This window comes from Rattus norvegicus, chromosome 5 (assembly GCF_036323735.1).
Source record: "Rattus norvegicus strain BN/NHsdMcwi chromosome 5, GRCr8, whole genome shotgun sequence".
Classification (NCBI taxonomy): Eukaryota; Metazoa; Chordata; class Mammalia; order Rodentia; family Muridae; genus Rattus; species Rattus norvegicus.
In genome coordinates this window covers 37,070,708-37,090,025 of record NC_086023.1, presented here as the reverse complement: position 1 = coordinate 37,090,025, position 19,318 = coordinate 37,070,708, and the positions used below count along the sequence as shown (strand labels likewise).

The following is a 19,318-nucleotide window of genomic DNA, read 5'->3' as shown; positions in this document are numbered from 1 at the left end:
CAATCAAGATCTGTACTAGATTGTACAAATGATCAACAATATCATATTTTTGAAAATTACGTCTCATATTTCTTAACCTAATAAAATTAAGATGTTTTCTTTGTGAACATGCGTATTTCTTCATCTGTATTAGATATTTTGCGAATATTCTACAATACTATGAAAATATTAGATCAGAACTAAGTATTAAACTTTAACTAAGTGAAGTTAAATAAAATTCCTAACAAGACAAAAATTGCTAACTGCCCAGTAATTGAAGCCCTACCTCTGCCATAATTGGCATTTAAATTAAATAAGGCCAAGGGAGTGTGAACTAAACAGAGCTTTTATAAGATAAATTTACCTTCAGTAGGATCTTTCCTGAAACCTACTGGTTCCTTTCCAGCCTTATGTAATTTCATTCTTCATACATTTTTGGTGATCCTAACAATCTGTTTCCTTCAGAAACAATTTTTATAATTTAGTTCCTGCAGCATTAGAAAATTTATGTGAGCACGAGGAATAAACATATCCTCTAGAAATGTTTACACACTTCCTCAGTTTGCTTACTTTCCGTGCTGTTCCTTGCTCCATCTGTCTTCTTGATTCAATCCCCTAATAAGGCGATTTCTCCTAACAGCCAATTATTGTTTCTGTAAGGGTGATGTATGAGGCTGGCATGGAAGCCATGCTTATTTTGTCCTTGTAAATCCTGATATATGACTTTACTACAAGATATAATTTATATTCACAGATTACAGAGAGTTTACAAAAACATACAGATCTTATCTACTTTTTAGATAAGCGATAGAAGTATGACAAAATGTATCATTTAACAAATCTACAGCCTTCAGAATTTAAACAAGTTTCCTTCTTTCTTTTCCACTACTAAATTATCTCATAATACAGATATGGTCATGGCCTCATTCCTGAGATAATAACCAATTTATAATAAACTTACAGTAATAAACTTTTACTAAGTTCAGAGATATCAGTAAAAGTTTTATTGTTGTATTATAACTCTAGACAAACACTTAAGTATTTTATACTAATTTTGAAGGTTTTTAATATTTCTATGTATTTTCTGGAAACATTTAAGCATTATTTATTTTATATTATACTTTTTTTTTATATTTGGAGCCACCAACCCTCACATTTCTTAACTAACACACACTGAATTCCTTGGAGAAAATAGACATGCAAAGAAAAGTCCCAGAGATTCACACAAACTTGTTTGTATCATGAATACAATTCATATTTCTGTGAACCCATCTACTGTTGCATAGTTGACCTGCATTGACATATATATTTGAGTGGTGCCTTTCAACCCTCCAAAATGTTCTTCAATGTGTTTCCATTCTGTTGCATATATGTCTGTAAAATACTACTTTATTTTATAATCCATTTTTGTAAAATATCTAATCTATTCTCCTTTTATCTTATTCCAAGTGTACCTTTACCAACCCAGGTTTTACAAGGCATATGTGCTGACTGTAATTCCTTTCTTAGAAGTTTAAATTTACCATGTCATCCCTGCTTAGTATATTAGGCAGCAAATGCATTTTGCCTAAGGCTTCTACATGCCTTTTAAAACTTTCTCTGTGACTTATTGGGCCCTAACTCTATTATTAGAATCCTTTTTCCAAACTAAGAAAGGCAGTAAATCAAAACCAAGCACAACAATATTGCTGCCACAACTTTTAGATATACCTATCATGTGGAGAAAAATGAATTATTCTTTCCTATTGTCAGCTGTCAAGAGTTTTTAATATGCAGTTTTTCCTTCATTCCTTTCTTCCTTCCTTCCTCCATTTCTTTTCATTCCTCTTCTCTTTTTTGTTCGTGTATGTATGTATGTATGTATGTATGTATGTATGTATGTATGTATTTGAGACAAAGTCTCTCTACATAGTTCTGATTGTCTTCATAGTTCTACATTGAACTCACTGTGAAGAACATGCTGGCTTCCAAGCTAGGGAAATCTATTTGTCACTGCCACTCAATTGCTGGGATTAAAGACATATGTCACCATGACTGGTTGAAACGTTCTTTAATTCTTAATTTAATCAAACCAGAGATTTTTTTCTCATGGTGATTACTGTTCATTCCTTTACAACATTTACTCTATTCTGGTTTTATACCTTGTTTTTAGTTATTTAGTTATTTAACAGAAGAATGTTAACACACAACGATTTAACTGGGTAAAATTGTTCATGCCTAGAATCCCAACACCTGGAAGATGGAGGTAGGAAGATTGTGAGTTTGAGACCAACTTGGGCTACATTTGTGAATCCAAGACAATTTGGCCATTGACCTGAGACCCTATGTGAACCAGATAATCATTATATTTCTTTCTATTCATGTGTTTACTTCATTCATAGTTGTGAAGCTTGGTATTTAAGACACAAGGGTTTTATTTTTATTTATTTAACTTTATTTTTCCAGTTTTTCTTTAATTCTTTTTTTACAGTCCAGTCATTATTCTCCTCCTGGTCTGCTCTACAACAGTTCCTCATCCAATTCCTCTTTCTCCATCTTCAAGAGGATTCCCCCGTCCTCCCTCACCACCAGGCCTCCCCACTCCCAGGGGCTTCAAGTCTCTCCAGGGTTAGGTACATCTTTTCTCACTGAGGCCATACCAGGCAGTCTTCTGCTGTACCTGTGTTGGGGGCCTTCAACCTATGTTTGCTGCCTGGTTGGCGGCTCAGTGTCTGGGAGATCTTGGAGGTCTAGGTTAGTTGAGACTGCTGGTCTTCTTATAGTGTGCCTTCCTTTACATCTTCTTCCAGCCTTCCCCTAATTCAACTACTGTTTATTGGTTGGGTGAAACTATCTGTGTCTGTCTTTGTCAAGCCTCTCAAAGGACAGCCAGTCTAGGTCTGTCTGTAAGTACACTATAGCATCAGTAATAGTGTCGAGGCCATGGGGCATCCTCTTGAGCTGGGATCCCAATTTGGGATGGTCACTGGTCTTCTTTTCCCTCAATCTCTTCTCCATTTTTGTTCCTGGAATTCTTTCAGACAAGAACAATTCTGGGTCAGAGTTTTTGACTGTGAATTGGCAACCCCATCCATCCACTTGATGTCGGGTCTTTCTACTGGAGGTGGACTCTGCAAGTTCCCTCTCTCCACTTTAGGGCATTTTATCCAAGGTCCCTCCCTTTGAGTCCTGAGAGTCTCTCACTTTCCAAGGTTTCTGGTATATTTTAGAGGGCCTTCCAACTTCCTACCTCCTGAGGTTGCCTGTTTCCACTCATTCTGTAGCCCTCAAGGCTTCAGTCCTATTTCCCAACACCTGATGATGTCTACTACCATCCCTGCCACCTCGCTCCGACCCAAGTCCCTTCTTCCTTCTGCCCCCTGGGATTGCTTTCTTCTCCCAAGTAGAATTGAGGCATCCTTACTTGGGCCTTTTGACTTGAGAAACAAGGATTTTCAAGCAACTTTTCTGCCTTGAGCAATGTTAACATTTGGTGCCACGGGAGTGCAAGCTGGTGTTATTTTAGGATAACTTAACATCCTTCCTGAATCCTATTTTCTCCTTTCTTTTATGTCTCCATGTTCTTCATTAGTGAATTAGACTCTTAATTGAGGATACACATCTAGAGAAGAAAGTAGTTTGATCTTTGTTTTAAAGTTCTTTGCTTTAAAATAAAGTGCAAAGACCTCACATGTATTTCAAATTATTTTTGGATAATATTTGAAACTAAGCTATATCAGTTTAGGAAAATTTAGCGTGGCACTCTGGTATAAAGGGAAGAATTCAAACTCAAGGTCAGTTTATGCTACATATAAAAACCCTGTCTTGTCATAAGTCCAATATTATAACACAACGACTTGAACTTCAATAACTTGAACCATCAGTGAATTACATAAAACATTTTCCATATGCATTTTTCTAAATAGCAAAAAAATGATGTGGAAAAAATCAGTAATGTCAAGACACAATTGAGTAATTAGGAGAGAAACAATATTTGGAGCTAGAAAACATGTATCGACTTCACACACGAGAAATGAATGCTTACAGCACTGGCAAAATAACTTCACAGAGAGTAGTTTCTGTAGCAAGATCTGAGTAGGACCCTAATCCCTTTAGTTTTTGTCTCAGAGTTAATATAGTATTCCTACGAACCCTGCAAACTGCCAATTAATTGACTGTACAACTTAGCTACTTTTGCACCTAAATCAACCAGATATAGTTTTCCTTGTCTCTTATTCAGAACACCATTGAGAAACTGAGTCCTGAACTACATTGTGCAATTGGTACTCTGTGACATGTAACATTTAGTTGTTGAAAGACTCTACCATTCTTGAGTAGAAAACTCCTGAACATTCAATGCAGCGTCTAGTTATATTATAGGCATATTTAAAAACAAAAGAAAGGATTTAGATCTTGGAAAAAATATCAGGATATTAAAAACATTGATTATTTTTGTAGCTACTATTAAGAATTTTCAAGAAAGGGACATAGTTAATCCTCTCATGGTGCCATCAGTTAATAAAAGTTTATTTATAGATGCTTTTCTCACACTCATTGCTACACAAATTGAAAGACTGGTAATTTGGTTCTTTATATTATAAAAACTGGGCTATAATCTGAAGTCAATGTCTGATATATTGAGAAGCAGAATGGTAGAAAGATTATTAGATAAGATTAGGAAACAGGTAACTGTACTTTCAAAATAAGCCTGGCAAAAGAAAGGGTTGCTTTCACTATATATTGGTTTTGAAAGCATAACTAAACTACATTACTAGTCCTTGGAACTTTAATTTAATGAATTTGTCTCAGAAAGTGCTTTTGAGCTTTGTGTTTTTCAAAAAGCGCCCGTATATGGTTTCTGACAAATGAGTCTTTCTCTTTAAAGAAGATCCTGAAATGTAGCCTGGAGGACTTAGCCATAAGTTAGGTTTAATGTATCATTTTATAGTCATTAATTTACGAAGTTATTCCATAAAAGCTTGCAGTGGCACTAGAAATTTATACACTCAAAATCTATTTATGAATATGTTTTTTCATTCAGAAGGTCAAACAAATACCTCAAAGTAAATACATAAATACATAGGAATCCTATTAAAGTTATAACTACATGGAAATAAACATAGTATCCTAGATAAGACCCTAGAATATTTCATTTTCAAAGGCATAGTTGACTTTCTAATTTTATACTAAAGTGGAAAATAAGGGCTGAAGGCTTGTTCCCTCCAAAATAAAAAGGAATGTGTATCCATCTTAGATATACAAATGGAAAAAAGAAGAGCAGTGGTTTTGTCACAGATGCCAGATGCTTAGGATAGCTTGTTGGGTGAGCAAGACGCCCTCCTCCTCAATGTGTCATTGAGTCTGATATGTGCTGGGAACTCGTGAAAGTGTGCTAATCAACATCGTGCCGTTCCCTAATGTTGACTTTTCAGATGTGGTGTTTTCCTGGCCTCGATCTGTTATACAACAAACAATGCACATTTCACCACAGTTTGAAGTACCAAAGGGGGCTGAATTCACAACACACGAATTTCAAAATAGTGTCCAGGCGGGTTCTAGGTTAAATGTAGTAACAGCTTAGGTCCTGTTTGGTAGGAAGTTAATATTTTTTATTCACATATGGGTGAATTTGAAGTGTATGGAAATAAGTATTAATATTGAACTCTGAATACCAGTTTTATCTTCCATAACTCAAAATATCATTTGATACAGTTATACTGACACATATCTCTGAATGTGTGAAGAGTCTTTCATTCCTTGTTAATAATTAGCTTAGGAAATGATATGTGACCCAGTTCTAATTACGTTTAAATCCCTTGGAAGCTTTCCTTCGTACTGATATAAAACGCAGTAGTAAACCAACAAACTTTAAAAACCACATTTCTTTTTGTAGAACATTATGTATCAGTAACTACTTACTATTTAAGAACGTTCAGGTTGAGGGCTGGAGAGATGGCTCAGTGGTTAAGAGCACCTGACTGCTCATCCAGAGGTCATGAGTTCAATTCCCAGCAACCACATGATGGCTCACAACCATCTGTAAAGAGATCTGATGCCCTCTTCAGGTGTATCTGAAGACAGCTACAGTGTACTCATATATAATAAATGGAAAAAAAACGTTCAGGTTGGATTTTTTCTTTTAACATATATGAATATAATGAGAAAGTTGTAAAAAACATAGTGTGAGCAAAGGAACAGAGAGGAAAAATATTATCTTCGACCAAGAGAATATCAAGTTGGTGGGTGGTTTAATCATAGACTGCTCCTTCCACTTGCTCTGTTAAGAAGTCTCTACGTGTTGAAATTGAAGCACGGTGCCCTTAGTTTTCAGAAACATACAAAAATCCAACAGAGGTTCACTTAAGGCCGTGTTTAATTTCCATCTTGTTTTACAGGCTACCAGCACAGTTTTGCACTGACTTTCACAGGCAGGGCTAACCTGAAAAGATATTTTAAATGTATCTTATTTCACAGACACACACACACACACACACACACACACACACACACTCACACACACATACACACAAACACACACACAAGTGTTTAATCCACATTAAATCAACAAACTTGGTACTGTTGTCAATGTCATTTGTCAGTATATACACACATTAATAACATATTATTTGGTGTTTGCAGTCTTTTTTACTGGAATCAGACATGCTCCTTTAAAACCTCTAAGCATCATTATTGCAGCCACTGTTTGTATTCATGTATACTTTCTAAGCTCCCTTTCAGATGTCTGTATTGAATCTTTCTACTGTGACAATCTCAGCAGGAATGAATACTGTTTTAATGACACTCAAGTAATTTTTTTTTCAAAACTTAGACGAAGTGGTTAGAACTCTAAAGAAACTTCTTGCTTAAGAATATGTAATATTTTATTCAAAACGAGAGGAGATCTCTGATGATACACTTCTTTCTTATTGTTTTAACCAAATGGAAATTTTAGAATACCATTCATTTTATATAAAAACAATCTTCTTGTTGATTAGAAGTAAATTCATATTACATTTGTGGTAATAAAATGTTTAAAAAAATGTCCAGTAAGCAGAAAAATTTTTTCTCCTTCCAAATGAGATTTTCTGATTTTCTTTTATTAAAGATATATTTAAGAATTCAATGTGTTACATTGGCATCCAGGAACCTGGTGTTATCAGGAGGTAGTCAAGCTCATGCTGGTCTTTCCCAAGATGCATTTCCCAAGAACTGCTTTTCTTTATGTCTGAATAGCATCACTCATGGCTTGACTGGAGGAAGGCACTGACCTCTGAGGAGGCCTTGCCTTTATTTGGTCTTTTGAGTCATTAGATTTTGCTCGTGGCCTGTCCAACAGCTTAGTCATAGAAATATGTCCAGTCAGTGCCATAGAGTGTTCAGAGTTTTATCTCAATTACTTATTTGGTTAGTGCAACCAATCTATCTTCCTATCTTCATTACTTCCCACCTTGTCTCTTACTCCCTGCATCTATGCATCCATCCCCCCATCCCTTCCTTCATTTTCTCTGTCTTAATTTCTTTCTTTTCTTTCTTCCTTCATTCCTTTCTTTGTTTCTTTCTTTCTTCCTTTCTTTCTTTCTTTCTCTCTCTTTCTTTCTTTCTTGATTCTCTCTCTCACTCTCTCTTTCTCTTTCTTTCTCTTTTCCCCTCCTTCCCTCCTACCCTTTTCTTCCCTTCTTCACTCCCTCCCCTGTCAGACTTTCTGTCTTTTTTCCCTCCTCTCTTTTTCCCTCCTCCTACTCCTCCTCCTCTTCTCCTTCTTTACCTTTTACTTCACGTATGTGAAGTTTACAGTTTAATGTTCAAAATGACCTGGTGCCTTATACGTAGCCCAGACCGAACCTAGACTAATAATTTTCTCATCTTTCCCTCACTCTCAGATAACAAGCAAATGCTACCATGGTTACTAGGATATGTTGTTTAAGGTGAGAATCTATTTTATAATAAATATAGAACTGTACAATGTGTACATTTTCAGATGACTTGTTAGTGTACATAGAACTCATATCTTTCTCTTTCCTGAAGGATTTACCTATACGCAGTATAGGTAAAAAAAAGACAGGTTTATTGACTACTTAGTGACCTTTGCTGGTATTAAGCAATGGAAGCAACATTTGGTTTCAGACTTGCTGTACAGTGGTCCTAGATTGAGGTCTAATACTGCAATACCCTGGAGATACTAAGAACTGCTATTGCTGGTTTTAGAACACATTGCGAACCTTGATAGCCACTGTGCCCTATATGATACCCATAGATCATTCATCCAGATTGCCTTGATTTGTCCTATTTTAGACTCTGAAAGTTATATATAATGCTAAAATTTCAGATGTCTCTATCAAATAAGCACTACCAGAACAAGGATATATGACCTTTCGCAATATGAATATATTATATGTGGGTATAATCCTTTGTTTTTGTGTCTGAAAAAGGCACGTATATGACTAATATTGCATTTTTGAATCCTATCTTTGAGAGCTTTTCTCCTATACTTTTCTAAACTTTCAAGGTAAGCATAGGTTGACCTTTATGATTGCTACTCATGAGCAAGTATGAATATAATTTTTGCCATGGAAGATTTTGTTATTCATATAAACTTCTTGCTAATAAGGCTATAAAAGTTAGAACAAGTCATTAAAATAAATGGTTATTGTATTCTGTTCTTTTTGTTCCTGAAAATTAAGTAGATAACCATGTATTATTCAGATCAAATAACTAAGTATAATATTATAAAACTTTAAAATCAGTTTCTCCCTACCGAACTTCTGTCTATCTTTCTGTCTCTCAAACACACCACGCCATACCCCCCCCACACACACAGTGTCACATACATACATATTCACATACATTCATAAACATACCAAATACTGCTGACAGTTTTACATTCAAAACTAGTAAAAAAATTCTAAATATTTACCAAGTGAATCTGTCACACTTTTCTTGAGTCTGTGATGAGCAGTGAGATTATGTTTGCTAAAAGAGAAAGAGAACATGAATCAAACAATGTCATTAGCACCCAGGATCTGCTATAGCACTGACTTAGGGAACTAACATTTCTTGAAGATAATGGGAAACACTACAAAATTTAATGTGCATAATCTACATAAGGTACCTTAAAAAGGATCTTTATGTTTATATCTGAATAAAATCTGGATGTTTTAGTGAGTAAACAGGAGAATATTGCAATAACAATGGATGTTTTAATTTGTAGGGGGAATATTTTTAAACTATCTTAATGAAACCCGTTAATTTATATAATAAAAGAATGGGTGCTGGCATTTATAAATATAAAATAAAAAGCAAAATAGTGCTAAATAATAAAATGTGAATAATGAAAAGGTAACCTTACACTGAACAAATAGGAAGCAAATAGTAAAATAAAGAAGAGCAAGAAATATGGCTCAGGGGTTAAAGAGGCACTTGTCATACAAACCTGAAAACTTTTGTTCAGTTGGGAACCATGTAAAGTGAAAGGGAAACATTTCCCTAAAGTTGTACTCTGACCTCCAGATGTAAACCTCAGTATAAATGTGCCCTCCCTCAAGTCATAAGCACACTCAATAATAGTAGATTTTAAAAAGGCAAAATACATATTTAGAGCTTCTTAGCAGCAGAAATTATACGAGATATTAAAGGTATGAAAAAGTATAAAATATCACATGAGCAAACAAAACAACATATATAGACATAAATCCTATTAAAATCAAAGAAATCCTTTAATAGAGATAAATCATTTTTGTTAGGTTTTAATCTGTTCTTTTAATGATGCAATATATATGCACACACATACACACATATATGTATATATATACATATATATATAAATACATGTATATATACATGTATACATATATATGTATATGTATACATATACATATATATATGTAAAATTCCATGTGAGGAGTCACATGTCCGATACTATAATTCTGACGAAGGACGTTGTTGGAAGTTTACAGTCTCCAAGGACGAGCTACTTTTATTATTCTGCTAAATGGACAATGTGCTGATCTGCATTTTTAAATTTAAGTTTCTATACACAGAAGTTAGTGCAACTCTCAGACCTCAAAATGCAATGTGCATACACACACACACACACACACACACACACACACACACACACACACGGTATAGCTTCAAGACAAAGAAGGCAGACTTTGACAAAAAAAATTCTAAAGTAAATTTCACAGTTCTAGCCAGGGATAGAATAGACTATTGCAACTTGCAGACACTACCACCAATAGAATGCACAGTCAAAATTTCTGACCCAGAACTATTCCTGTAAATGAACAGCAGGGACAAAAATGGAGAAGAGACTGAAGGAAAGGCAGTCCAATGGCCAGCCCAACTTAGAATCCGTTTCATGGGAGGGCACAAGGCCCAACACTATTACTGATGCTATGATGTGCTTACACATGAGAGCCTGAAGTTCTACTAGCAGCTGACTTAGGCAGAAACAGATACACTCAACCATTGAACTGAAGTCTGAGACACCTATGGATGAATGAGGGGATTGATTGAAGCAGCTGAAGGGGAGAGTGACCACATAGGAAGACCAACATTCTCAAATTACCCAGAGACTGAGCCACCAACCAGGAACATACACAGGCCAGTCAGAGAGCCCTAGCACATGTATAGCAGGGATCTGCTTGTTCAGGCCTTAGTGGGAAAAGATGTGCTTAATCCTCAAGAGACTTGAGGTCCCAAGGAAGGCAGAGGCCTGGTGTGGGGAAAGCATCCTATCAGAGGCAAGGGTAAGGAGGAATGGGAAGAACCATGGGAGATAGGACTGATAGGGATGGGCAATGACTGGAATGTGAGTTAAAATAACCAGAAAGATAGAAATAAATGTTGTTTCTTAAATATAATCTTCAAATATGGTTTCATAATAAATGTATGATATATACACTGTAATTATATAAACAAATTATGTGAACACAGTTAATTGAAAATTATTACATATTTTCAGTAATCCAGGAGTAATTGTATAAGAAACCTAGGTTAGTCTTTGACAACTTTGATGTATTTAATTTGCCTATGCGGACGTTTTTCATTTAGTTCTGGAACAGGTTTGGAAAGCAGTCTTCACCATGATGCAAACTTGTACTTACTGGAGATACTGAGCAGTGCTTCAATTTTAATGCCCAACTTCAAGACAAACATTAAAGATTTTGTTGAGTCTCTGAAAGAATAAATTAAAAAAAACCCTTATTTATATGTGTATTATAATACCCACTAGCTGCAAAGCATTTTTTTAAAGGATGACTTTTGAGAAAAAAATGGGGCAATTGTTTAATGACACCAAAAGATATAGGTAACATTGGGAGAAATAATAGGGTTAACTAAAAATAGTGAAAGTTTAATGTGTGTTTCAAAACTCATTATTTGGTGCAATCATTACTAAAGCCATGTGAGGATAATAAGAAATTTTAAGTCAATATTTGTGTGAACAAAGATAAGTGTTCTCAATAGTGGCTCATAAATTAAATTGTACATCATTTACAAAGCATTACGTTAAGGTACAATCTATTCCAAGAGTAGAGGTTGGTTTCTGAATTTATTGTAGCTTAAGTGATATCAACTGGCAGTATAGTATCACCCATTTAAATTACCACCTTGATAAAACTAGAGATTTCATCAGAGAAGTTTTTCTCTTGCAACCTATGGGATTTCACATAGAGACTCATAGCTAGATTACATACACAGAGTAAGGTTGGAACACTCAGCCCTAAATGGAAAATATGAATGATACCTCTCCCTGCAAGGTTCCCGGATCTATATGGAAGACAGGTAGGCAGCTCATTGGAGCCAGAGGTGGATGACTCCCAGGAGTAAATGTCTTCTAAACACAACAAATATAATGCAAGTATGAACAAACAAGGACTGTGACATTTCACACAAAGTCAGTATAAGTTAAACCAGGTAAAAACTCTAGCACCAAGAAGAGAAAAGGAAAACAAAGTCCAACCCTAACCAAGAAGCCATTTTCAATTGGTTGCTGCTAGGAGAAAAAAATATCCCTAGTGGAATGACACTGGGTATAGCAACTACATTTCAAGGCAGGCTTCATGCTCAGGAGTAGTTGGTTTTTTTAAAGTGTTGTATACACTAGTCATGAAATTTGTTTGCATAGTCTTGGGATGTAGCTCATATTTTTGTTTTTAAGTCTTTTTAAAAATTAATTATCTACACCCAAAATGTTTCTCCCCTCCCAGTTCACCCTCTCAGGGTTCTTCACCCCAGTTTTTCTTTTGAATCTCAATTTTATGAGATTTCTCAGAATAGCAAACTCAATTCATAGCCTATGGCATGTCTTAGGGAACCTGATATTTTCCCCACCTCAGCTTTTTATTATAAAACTGGCTCCCTCTATTGACTTTCAATAACTATGCCAAAGCTTTTAAGTAAGTAAGCAAGCAAGCAAACCAAAAACCAACCAATCAACCTAACCAACCCAACCAACCAACCAACCAACCAACCAACCAACCAACCAACTGACCAATCAACCATACATCTCATTTGGGTTTTGTTTGCTGCTGTTTGAGATTGTCGCAATACATACCTCTGGTTGTCCTGAATTTACTATGTAGAATAGTCTGGCCTCGAACTCATTACAGATCAACCTTCCTCTGACTCTCATGTGCTGGAATTAAAGGTGTGTGCCACTATGCCTACCTTCAAAATATGTTTCAAAGAAAACTCTTGAAAAAAATTAAAAAATAAAACAGAAAAACTAAAGCGAACTACTCACAGAATAGGAAAAAAAACACCCTAAATTATTATTAACTTATTTGGGCCTGGTATATAAAGATGTATTGTCTTTCAATAATAAAGCCAGCTTTTTCCTAAAGAAGTTTGCCTTTATTTTATCAAGTTTTATATGAGAGTCAAGATCTGGAGAGATAGTTCCAGGATTAACAGTATATACTGCTCTTTTAGGGGACTCAAGTTCAGTTTCCAGTATCTACATTGGACAGCTCACAGCTGCCTGCAACTCATCTGTAGAGGATCCTATTCCCTCTTTGGCCTTGGGAAACAAATAACACCTATATCAGCATGTATGTGCAGACATATAAGTGCTTTAAAACAAGCCTTTTAAATGCAACTTTAAACAACAGTGTGATACCACTTCGACTTTACAGTGAAAAGAGTATGGGTTATTTTACATCAGTCAGCACCTGAAAAGTATAGAGTCTCTAAACATAACTGGTAAGAATGCAAAATGGTTGTTTAGAAGATAGTTTTGGAGTTCTCAAAGAGAAAACCATGAATTTTCCCATGTCATTGCATTTCTATTTCTAACATATATACAACCGGTTTAAAACAGATATCTACACAGTTTTTATGTTCAAAGCCACATTATACATATGTGTAATAGCTTCAAATGGGGAACAACTAAATGTCAATCAAGTGATGAATGAATAAAGAAAATACAGTATGCCATATTCTATGTTACCCATCCATCATGAATAATGAAGTACTGACTTATCCTATAAACTTAGTTGAAAAAAAAACATTAAAAATTATGCCAAAAATCCCAGGTACAAATGTTACAAATTATGTTAACATGGAAAAATGTACAAAATGTAAAAATTTGTAAAGATGCAAAATGAGTGAGTGTTTACAAGTATGTGTGGTGCTGGAAATGGAGAGATAGGGCTTATAGGCATATTGTCTTCATTGATACAAATGTCCCAGAACTCACTGATGAATATGTTAAACACTAACACGTTGTACATTTTAAGTGGGGAAGTTTTATGAACAAATGTGATATCAAAGTAAAAAAAATATCAATAGTAGTATGTAAGTTTGAAGAAATGTTATAAGGCAGAACACATATTGGTTTTTTCTATCACATTTCATCTTATTTTAGAGGATGAGTCACAAGAATGTGTTCTACAGTTAATCCTGACAAAACAGAGAAAATAAAAATTCAATTATAGGGGTTGGGGATTTAGTTCAGTGGTAGAGACTTGCCTAGAAAGCGCAAGGCCCTGGGTTCAGTCCCCTTTGTTGTTATATTACAACAAAGAAAAATTGTCTTGAAAGACCCATGGATTAACAATACATACAGAGGAAATTGTAAAGAATTTATATTTAAGTGAATACACTTATTCTATATCAACATTTATTGATTGTAATAAATGACATTATGTTTGTAGAGATCTTAGAAATGATAAAATACAAGAAATGAAAAGGTTATCATCAGTGTCATAATATTTGAAATGAGTTGAACAAACATGAAGAGAGGGGGGGAAGGGAGGATGGGGAGGGGAGAGGGAGAGGAAAGAGGAAGGGAGGGAATGAGAGGGGGAGAGGGACAGGGAGTGGGAAGGAGCAAGGGATGGGGAGAGGAGAGGAAAGGGCTTGGAACACAGAGCTCCCATCAAATCCCTACCATTAGAGCTTAGAAAACCCCATGGAATAGGAGGCAGAAAGAGTGCAATAGTTAATGGGGATAGACGTCTCCAGTAGAACAAGGCCCTCTAAATCGACCAAGGAAAGCTCATAAGAATTCAGAGACTAAAGCAGCAAGCACAGGGCCTACATGGATCTTTACTGGGTCCTCTGCACATATACGATATCTCTCTGTTTAGTACTTTCATAGAACTCATGTGTATGGGAATGAATGGGTCTTTGATTCTTGTATCTTTCTTTCCTTGGGCTCTTTTACTTTTGTTGTTTTGTCTTGGGCAACTTTGATATGATGGTTTTTGGTTTATCTTATTACATTTTATTTAGTTATGCTTTGATGTTATTATATTCTTTTCTAATAAGAGAAAGAAAAGTAGTGAATTTAGATCAGAGGAAAGTTGGGATCAAACTGAGAGGAAATATAATCAGGATATATTGTATGAGGAGAGAATAGATTTTCAGGAAATGAGTTTCAAGGAATAAAATAATCATCAAAATTAACAAAACATAATTTGCCATTTGGAGTCAGTCCAACAGCAGAAAGTGTTATTAAAGTAGCAAGCTAACTGAAAAGAAAAATGAAGTTAATAAGACTCGTAAGGAAGTTTATACAGAAGAAGAGAAATGATTTATTTCTTATATGAATATGATAAAAGCATGCAGGTGGTGCCTTTTAAAAACCAAAACAGGCTATTATAATTATCTATGACAATAAATTTAAATATTTAGAGGAAAAAAAAAGTTCGGAAATATAAGCACCAGAAAAATCACAAAAACTGTGAGTTATATTGTGTAATACTCTCACTGCCTTAACTGTTTTTAGCCCGTGAGTTTTACAAAGCATTTTAAAGAGACACAAATTAATTCTGTACAAAAGACTATATGTTCTATCATATATAATAGATGATATTAGTTTTCTGTTCTATGAACCATAGTGAGAGTACTTCTGCTCATATTTGACAAGGGCAGAAAAATATTAGCTAGTCTTAAAACCAGTCATAGAATTTGCTATAGTTGCATACTGTGTGTGTGTGTGTGTGTGTGTGTGTGTTTGTGTCTGTGTGTGTGTTTTGTACTTTTTATGTATTCTATAGTTTATCAATTTCATCCCACAAATGTAAGTTTAGTTAGTTATAATATCCAAAATTTTATAAATTTTACTTCAATTTTAGAATGAAAGAGAAGCATCATGTATCTCTTCCCAGAAACTGTTATTGTTTTGTAGAGCGAGCTCAGATATAGGCCATTTCTTTCACAGCTAGTGAGCTTTAAAGCTCCACATACACATGCTCATGAAAATCTGTCAACTCTTGAGGGCATTCTTCTTTGGGGAAATCGGCTAACAGCATGACCCTTTGAATTACATCCTGCAGATCAATCTGACATTACTTTTCCAGCTGTTCCTCCTCAGGACTTTCTATGAGTACAAAGGAGAGGAAACAATAATTCTCTTATGACTACCATAATTATTGAAATGGAATCACCTGATATTTCTGCACCCATCCCTGCCCATTAAATGTTAGAAATGGAGTGAAAACCCCATGTACCAGAGTCAACTGAAGCACAGAAATGTGTTTGTGCACTTTGACTTCTGTCTTTGCAATGAGTAGAGCTAGAATGAAATGAAAGTGGATTGTTATTCAGAATACTTAATATGTTAAACTGGCCATTATACAATTATTATTCTATTCTTCATTTGGAGACCTTTTTCTGATATACTTGATTTCATTTTCTAAATTATTAAATATAATATTATGATATAGGTATAGAAAAGTCAGCATATAAGAAAAATTGTGTATAATATAAGTAGCCTAAATTATGACAAACAATATTTCTGTTTAGATTAGGCAACAAACCACAGAACCAAGACAAAGTTTATGCAACTTTTGTTGTCTTATGTTAATTCACAACAACAGAAACAGTATCTAAATTTTGCTAAAGCATCTATTCTAACTTTATATCAAGTTAGATATTCCCTGATTAAATCCTGACGAGGCTACTTGTTTGGTTTTCCTGAGAGGCCAAGTTATCATTTGTCAAATTGTGACAGGATTAAATACAGTATGTAGTTAAATAATTCACTTACTTTAAAAATCCTCTGATAATCATATAATACCACAAGAATCCTGTAGGGTGGCATTTAGTGATTTAATATTCATGAACAAATCCGAATTATCTCTATTTGTTTCTTATTTCAGAAAATTTTATCTCTTTATCTTAAAGACCTAGAAAGTTTATTCAGAGATTTAAATAGTCTAGGCCTATGCCTTCATCTAATGCAATATAAACAATTTTATTGGTGTAGAAAAACTCAGCATCATTTCTAACAAAGAAGCTCCTGATAATTTTCTTGAATTATAACATTGTATGAGACTGCACTTGGGATGGTCGCATTGCATGGTGAAGAAAAAGAAAGAAGAATGAGATGGAGCAAGTAATGATAGGGAAAGAGATAGAAGCCTTGATCTTTGTTGGTTTTCATATTCAGTTTCTATTAAGCCATGCCCTAAGACTCTGTAACTTTATTATTTTGTTTTTGTCATTCTTGTTGTTAACTATTTTTACTTCACCTGTTTTCTTTGTTGTTGTTGTTGCTGCTATTGTATTTTTTTCTTTTGGACATTTTATTTAATTACATTTCAAATGTTATTCCCTTTTCTAGTTTCCCATCCCTAACCCCCCTATCCCATCTGCGCTCTCCCTGCTTCTATGAGGGTGTTCAATCACCCACACACCGATTCCCTCCTACCTCCCTGCCCTGACATTCTCCTACAATGGGGCATTGAGCTTTTGAGTCTTTGCAGTACCAAGGGTCTCTCCTCCCATTGAGACCAGATATGCAGATGAAACCATAGGTCCATCCCTTTGTTCTCTTGGGATAGTGGTTTAGTCCCTGGAGGGTCTGGTTGGTTGATATTGTTGTTCTTCCTATGGGGTTGCAAATCCCTTTAGCTCCTTCAGTCCTTTCTCTAACTCCTCTATCGGGGACTGGTTCTCAGTTCTCAGTTCAATGATTAGCTTTGAGCATCTGCCTCTATTTGTTGAGCTCTGGCAGAGCCTCTCAAGAGACAGCTGTTAACAGTCTCCTGTCAGTTTGCACTTCTTGGCATCCGCAGTATTGTCTGGGTTTGGTGTCTGTATATGGTATGCATACCCTAGGTCATGGAGTCTCTGGATGACTTTTTCTTCAGTTTAGGCTCCATACTTTGTCTTAATATTTCCTCCTGTAAGCATTTTTTGTTTTTCTGTCTAAGAATGTCTGACACATCCACACTTTGATCTTCCTTTTTCTTGAACTTCATGTTTCCTAATTGCAATTGTCTTGGCTTGAGCCTGACAGACTAGCCAATGATTCCCAGCAACCTTTCTGTTTCTACCCTCATGTTCTGAATGTATAATGTGCTACTAAAACTTGCTATTTCAAAATTATTCTGGGGACTAAACTCAAGTCCTAATGTTTGCACACCAAACATTCTACCAATTGTGGTTGACCTACAGAATGATTTGAATCCCATAAATTTTATTGAAAATATCTTTTTTCTCAGGTTTAAGTTAGTTTATTTTAATAACAGATTTAATGTGTGTCTCTTCACTCAGATCTTATGACATCTTTGCCATGGGGTTTTGAGTAGGTTTACAATTACAAGCATGGAATCTGTGTAGCTCAATGAGCTACAAACCCTACTACCTTTGAGTTTCCCCAGTGTGGATCTGCCCAAATATATCTCGACTGCCTGTGACTTCAATGTATATGAATTTTATTTATTTTACAGAGAACTTTCTGATATTTCCTGGATAGGATAAACATGATTAATCTCTCTGTAATTTCATTACATAACTTTTTTCTACTTAAAATATGTAATGCTCACTCCTCAGGGATATTAATTACTCATCACTTTATGGCTAAATACAATGTTCCATTGTGTGTCCCTCATTTTCTTTATTAATTGATCTATTGATGGGTGTCTAGATTTATTCTACTCCCTAGATTTTATAAAGGATACAGCAAATGATGTATGTGTACTGCTCATATATATCCTGTATATATCCTTTGTCAAATAAAAGATAATAGGTATATGATAGTTCTAACATTACTTTTTACTTTTTTTGTAAATCTTTCATTCTAATTTTCATAGTGACTTTGCCAGTAGTAGGAAAGGATTATTCTCTCCCTACATTGCCATAAACATTTGTTGTTTGTGTTCTTGGGGATAGTTATTTTACTGGGGTAAGAAAGCAATGTTAATTTGTAATTTTCAAATGTCCAAAGAAGTAGAAATTTTTTTCTATTACTTATTAACTTTACTGTGACTACCCACAGGAACCTCTTTTATGTTTTAGAATCTAGACTTTGCCAAATTTCAACAATCATATTTCCTTTTAACTTTCATTGAGAACATATTCTATTCTATTTGTAGGATAATTATAAATAAATTTGTTTTACTTTCATAAAGCCATACATTTGACAGATAAATTGTATGTTTCCTCTTACTTTGGGTCACCTCCCTATACCTTAGGAACGTGGCGTCCTTTAAAACAATAAAACATAATATTTTAATACTCTGTCATGGAAATGATTCTTCTAAGTGTACATCAGGAATAATAATTTTGATTATGCTGTGCACACTGTGACAACTAGAGTGAATCATTTATGCTCCAATTTATGAGATTATGTGGTTTTCTATATATGTGATTTGGGATGAGTAGATAAATTAGTTTTATTACTAAAGAAAATCCAATTTTGTCATTTATTTTGATATAATAAAGAGTGAACAAATTATGGCTTTTCCATTATTTTTAAAATAATATTATTATTTTTCTCATTTTCCCATAGCACTGGATCCAATAACCAAGGAACTTATGATTCAAACAGCAAAACCAACTTTTGGGCATCTGACAGAAGTAAGAAAAAATTTTCATACTAAAGTAATATCATTAGTTATGGGAACTA

The 19,318-nt window shown here is 34.8% G+C and overlaps 1 protein-coding gene across 12 annotated transcripts in view; it reads left to right on the top strand.

Annotated features, from left to right (window-relative positions):
• Positions 1-19,318, top strand: part of Cnbd1 (cyclic nucleotide binding domain containing 1) — a 373,043-nt gene that overhangs the window by 313,971 nt on the left and 39,754 nt on the right. For 11 of the 12 annotated variants that reach the window (XR_010051716.1, XR_010051717.1, XR_010051718.1 and 8 more), the window contains one exon: positions 19,202-19,269. Coding sequence is in view for 8 of the 12 variants with exons in the window: in XM_063261275.1 (XP_063117345.1) it covers positions 19,202-19,269 (68 nt within the window). In the remaining 4 variants the exon portion in view is untranslated. Of the gene's footprint in view, positions 1-7,838; positions 7,884-19,201; positions 19,270-19,318 lie in introns of all 12 variants that reach the window. The other variant, XR_010051715.1, reaches the window with a different exon arrangement.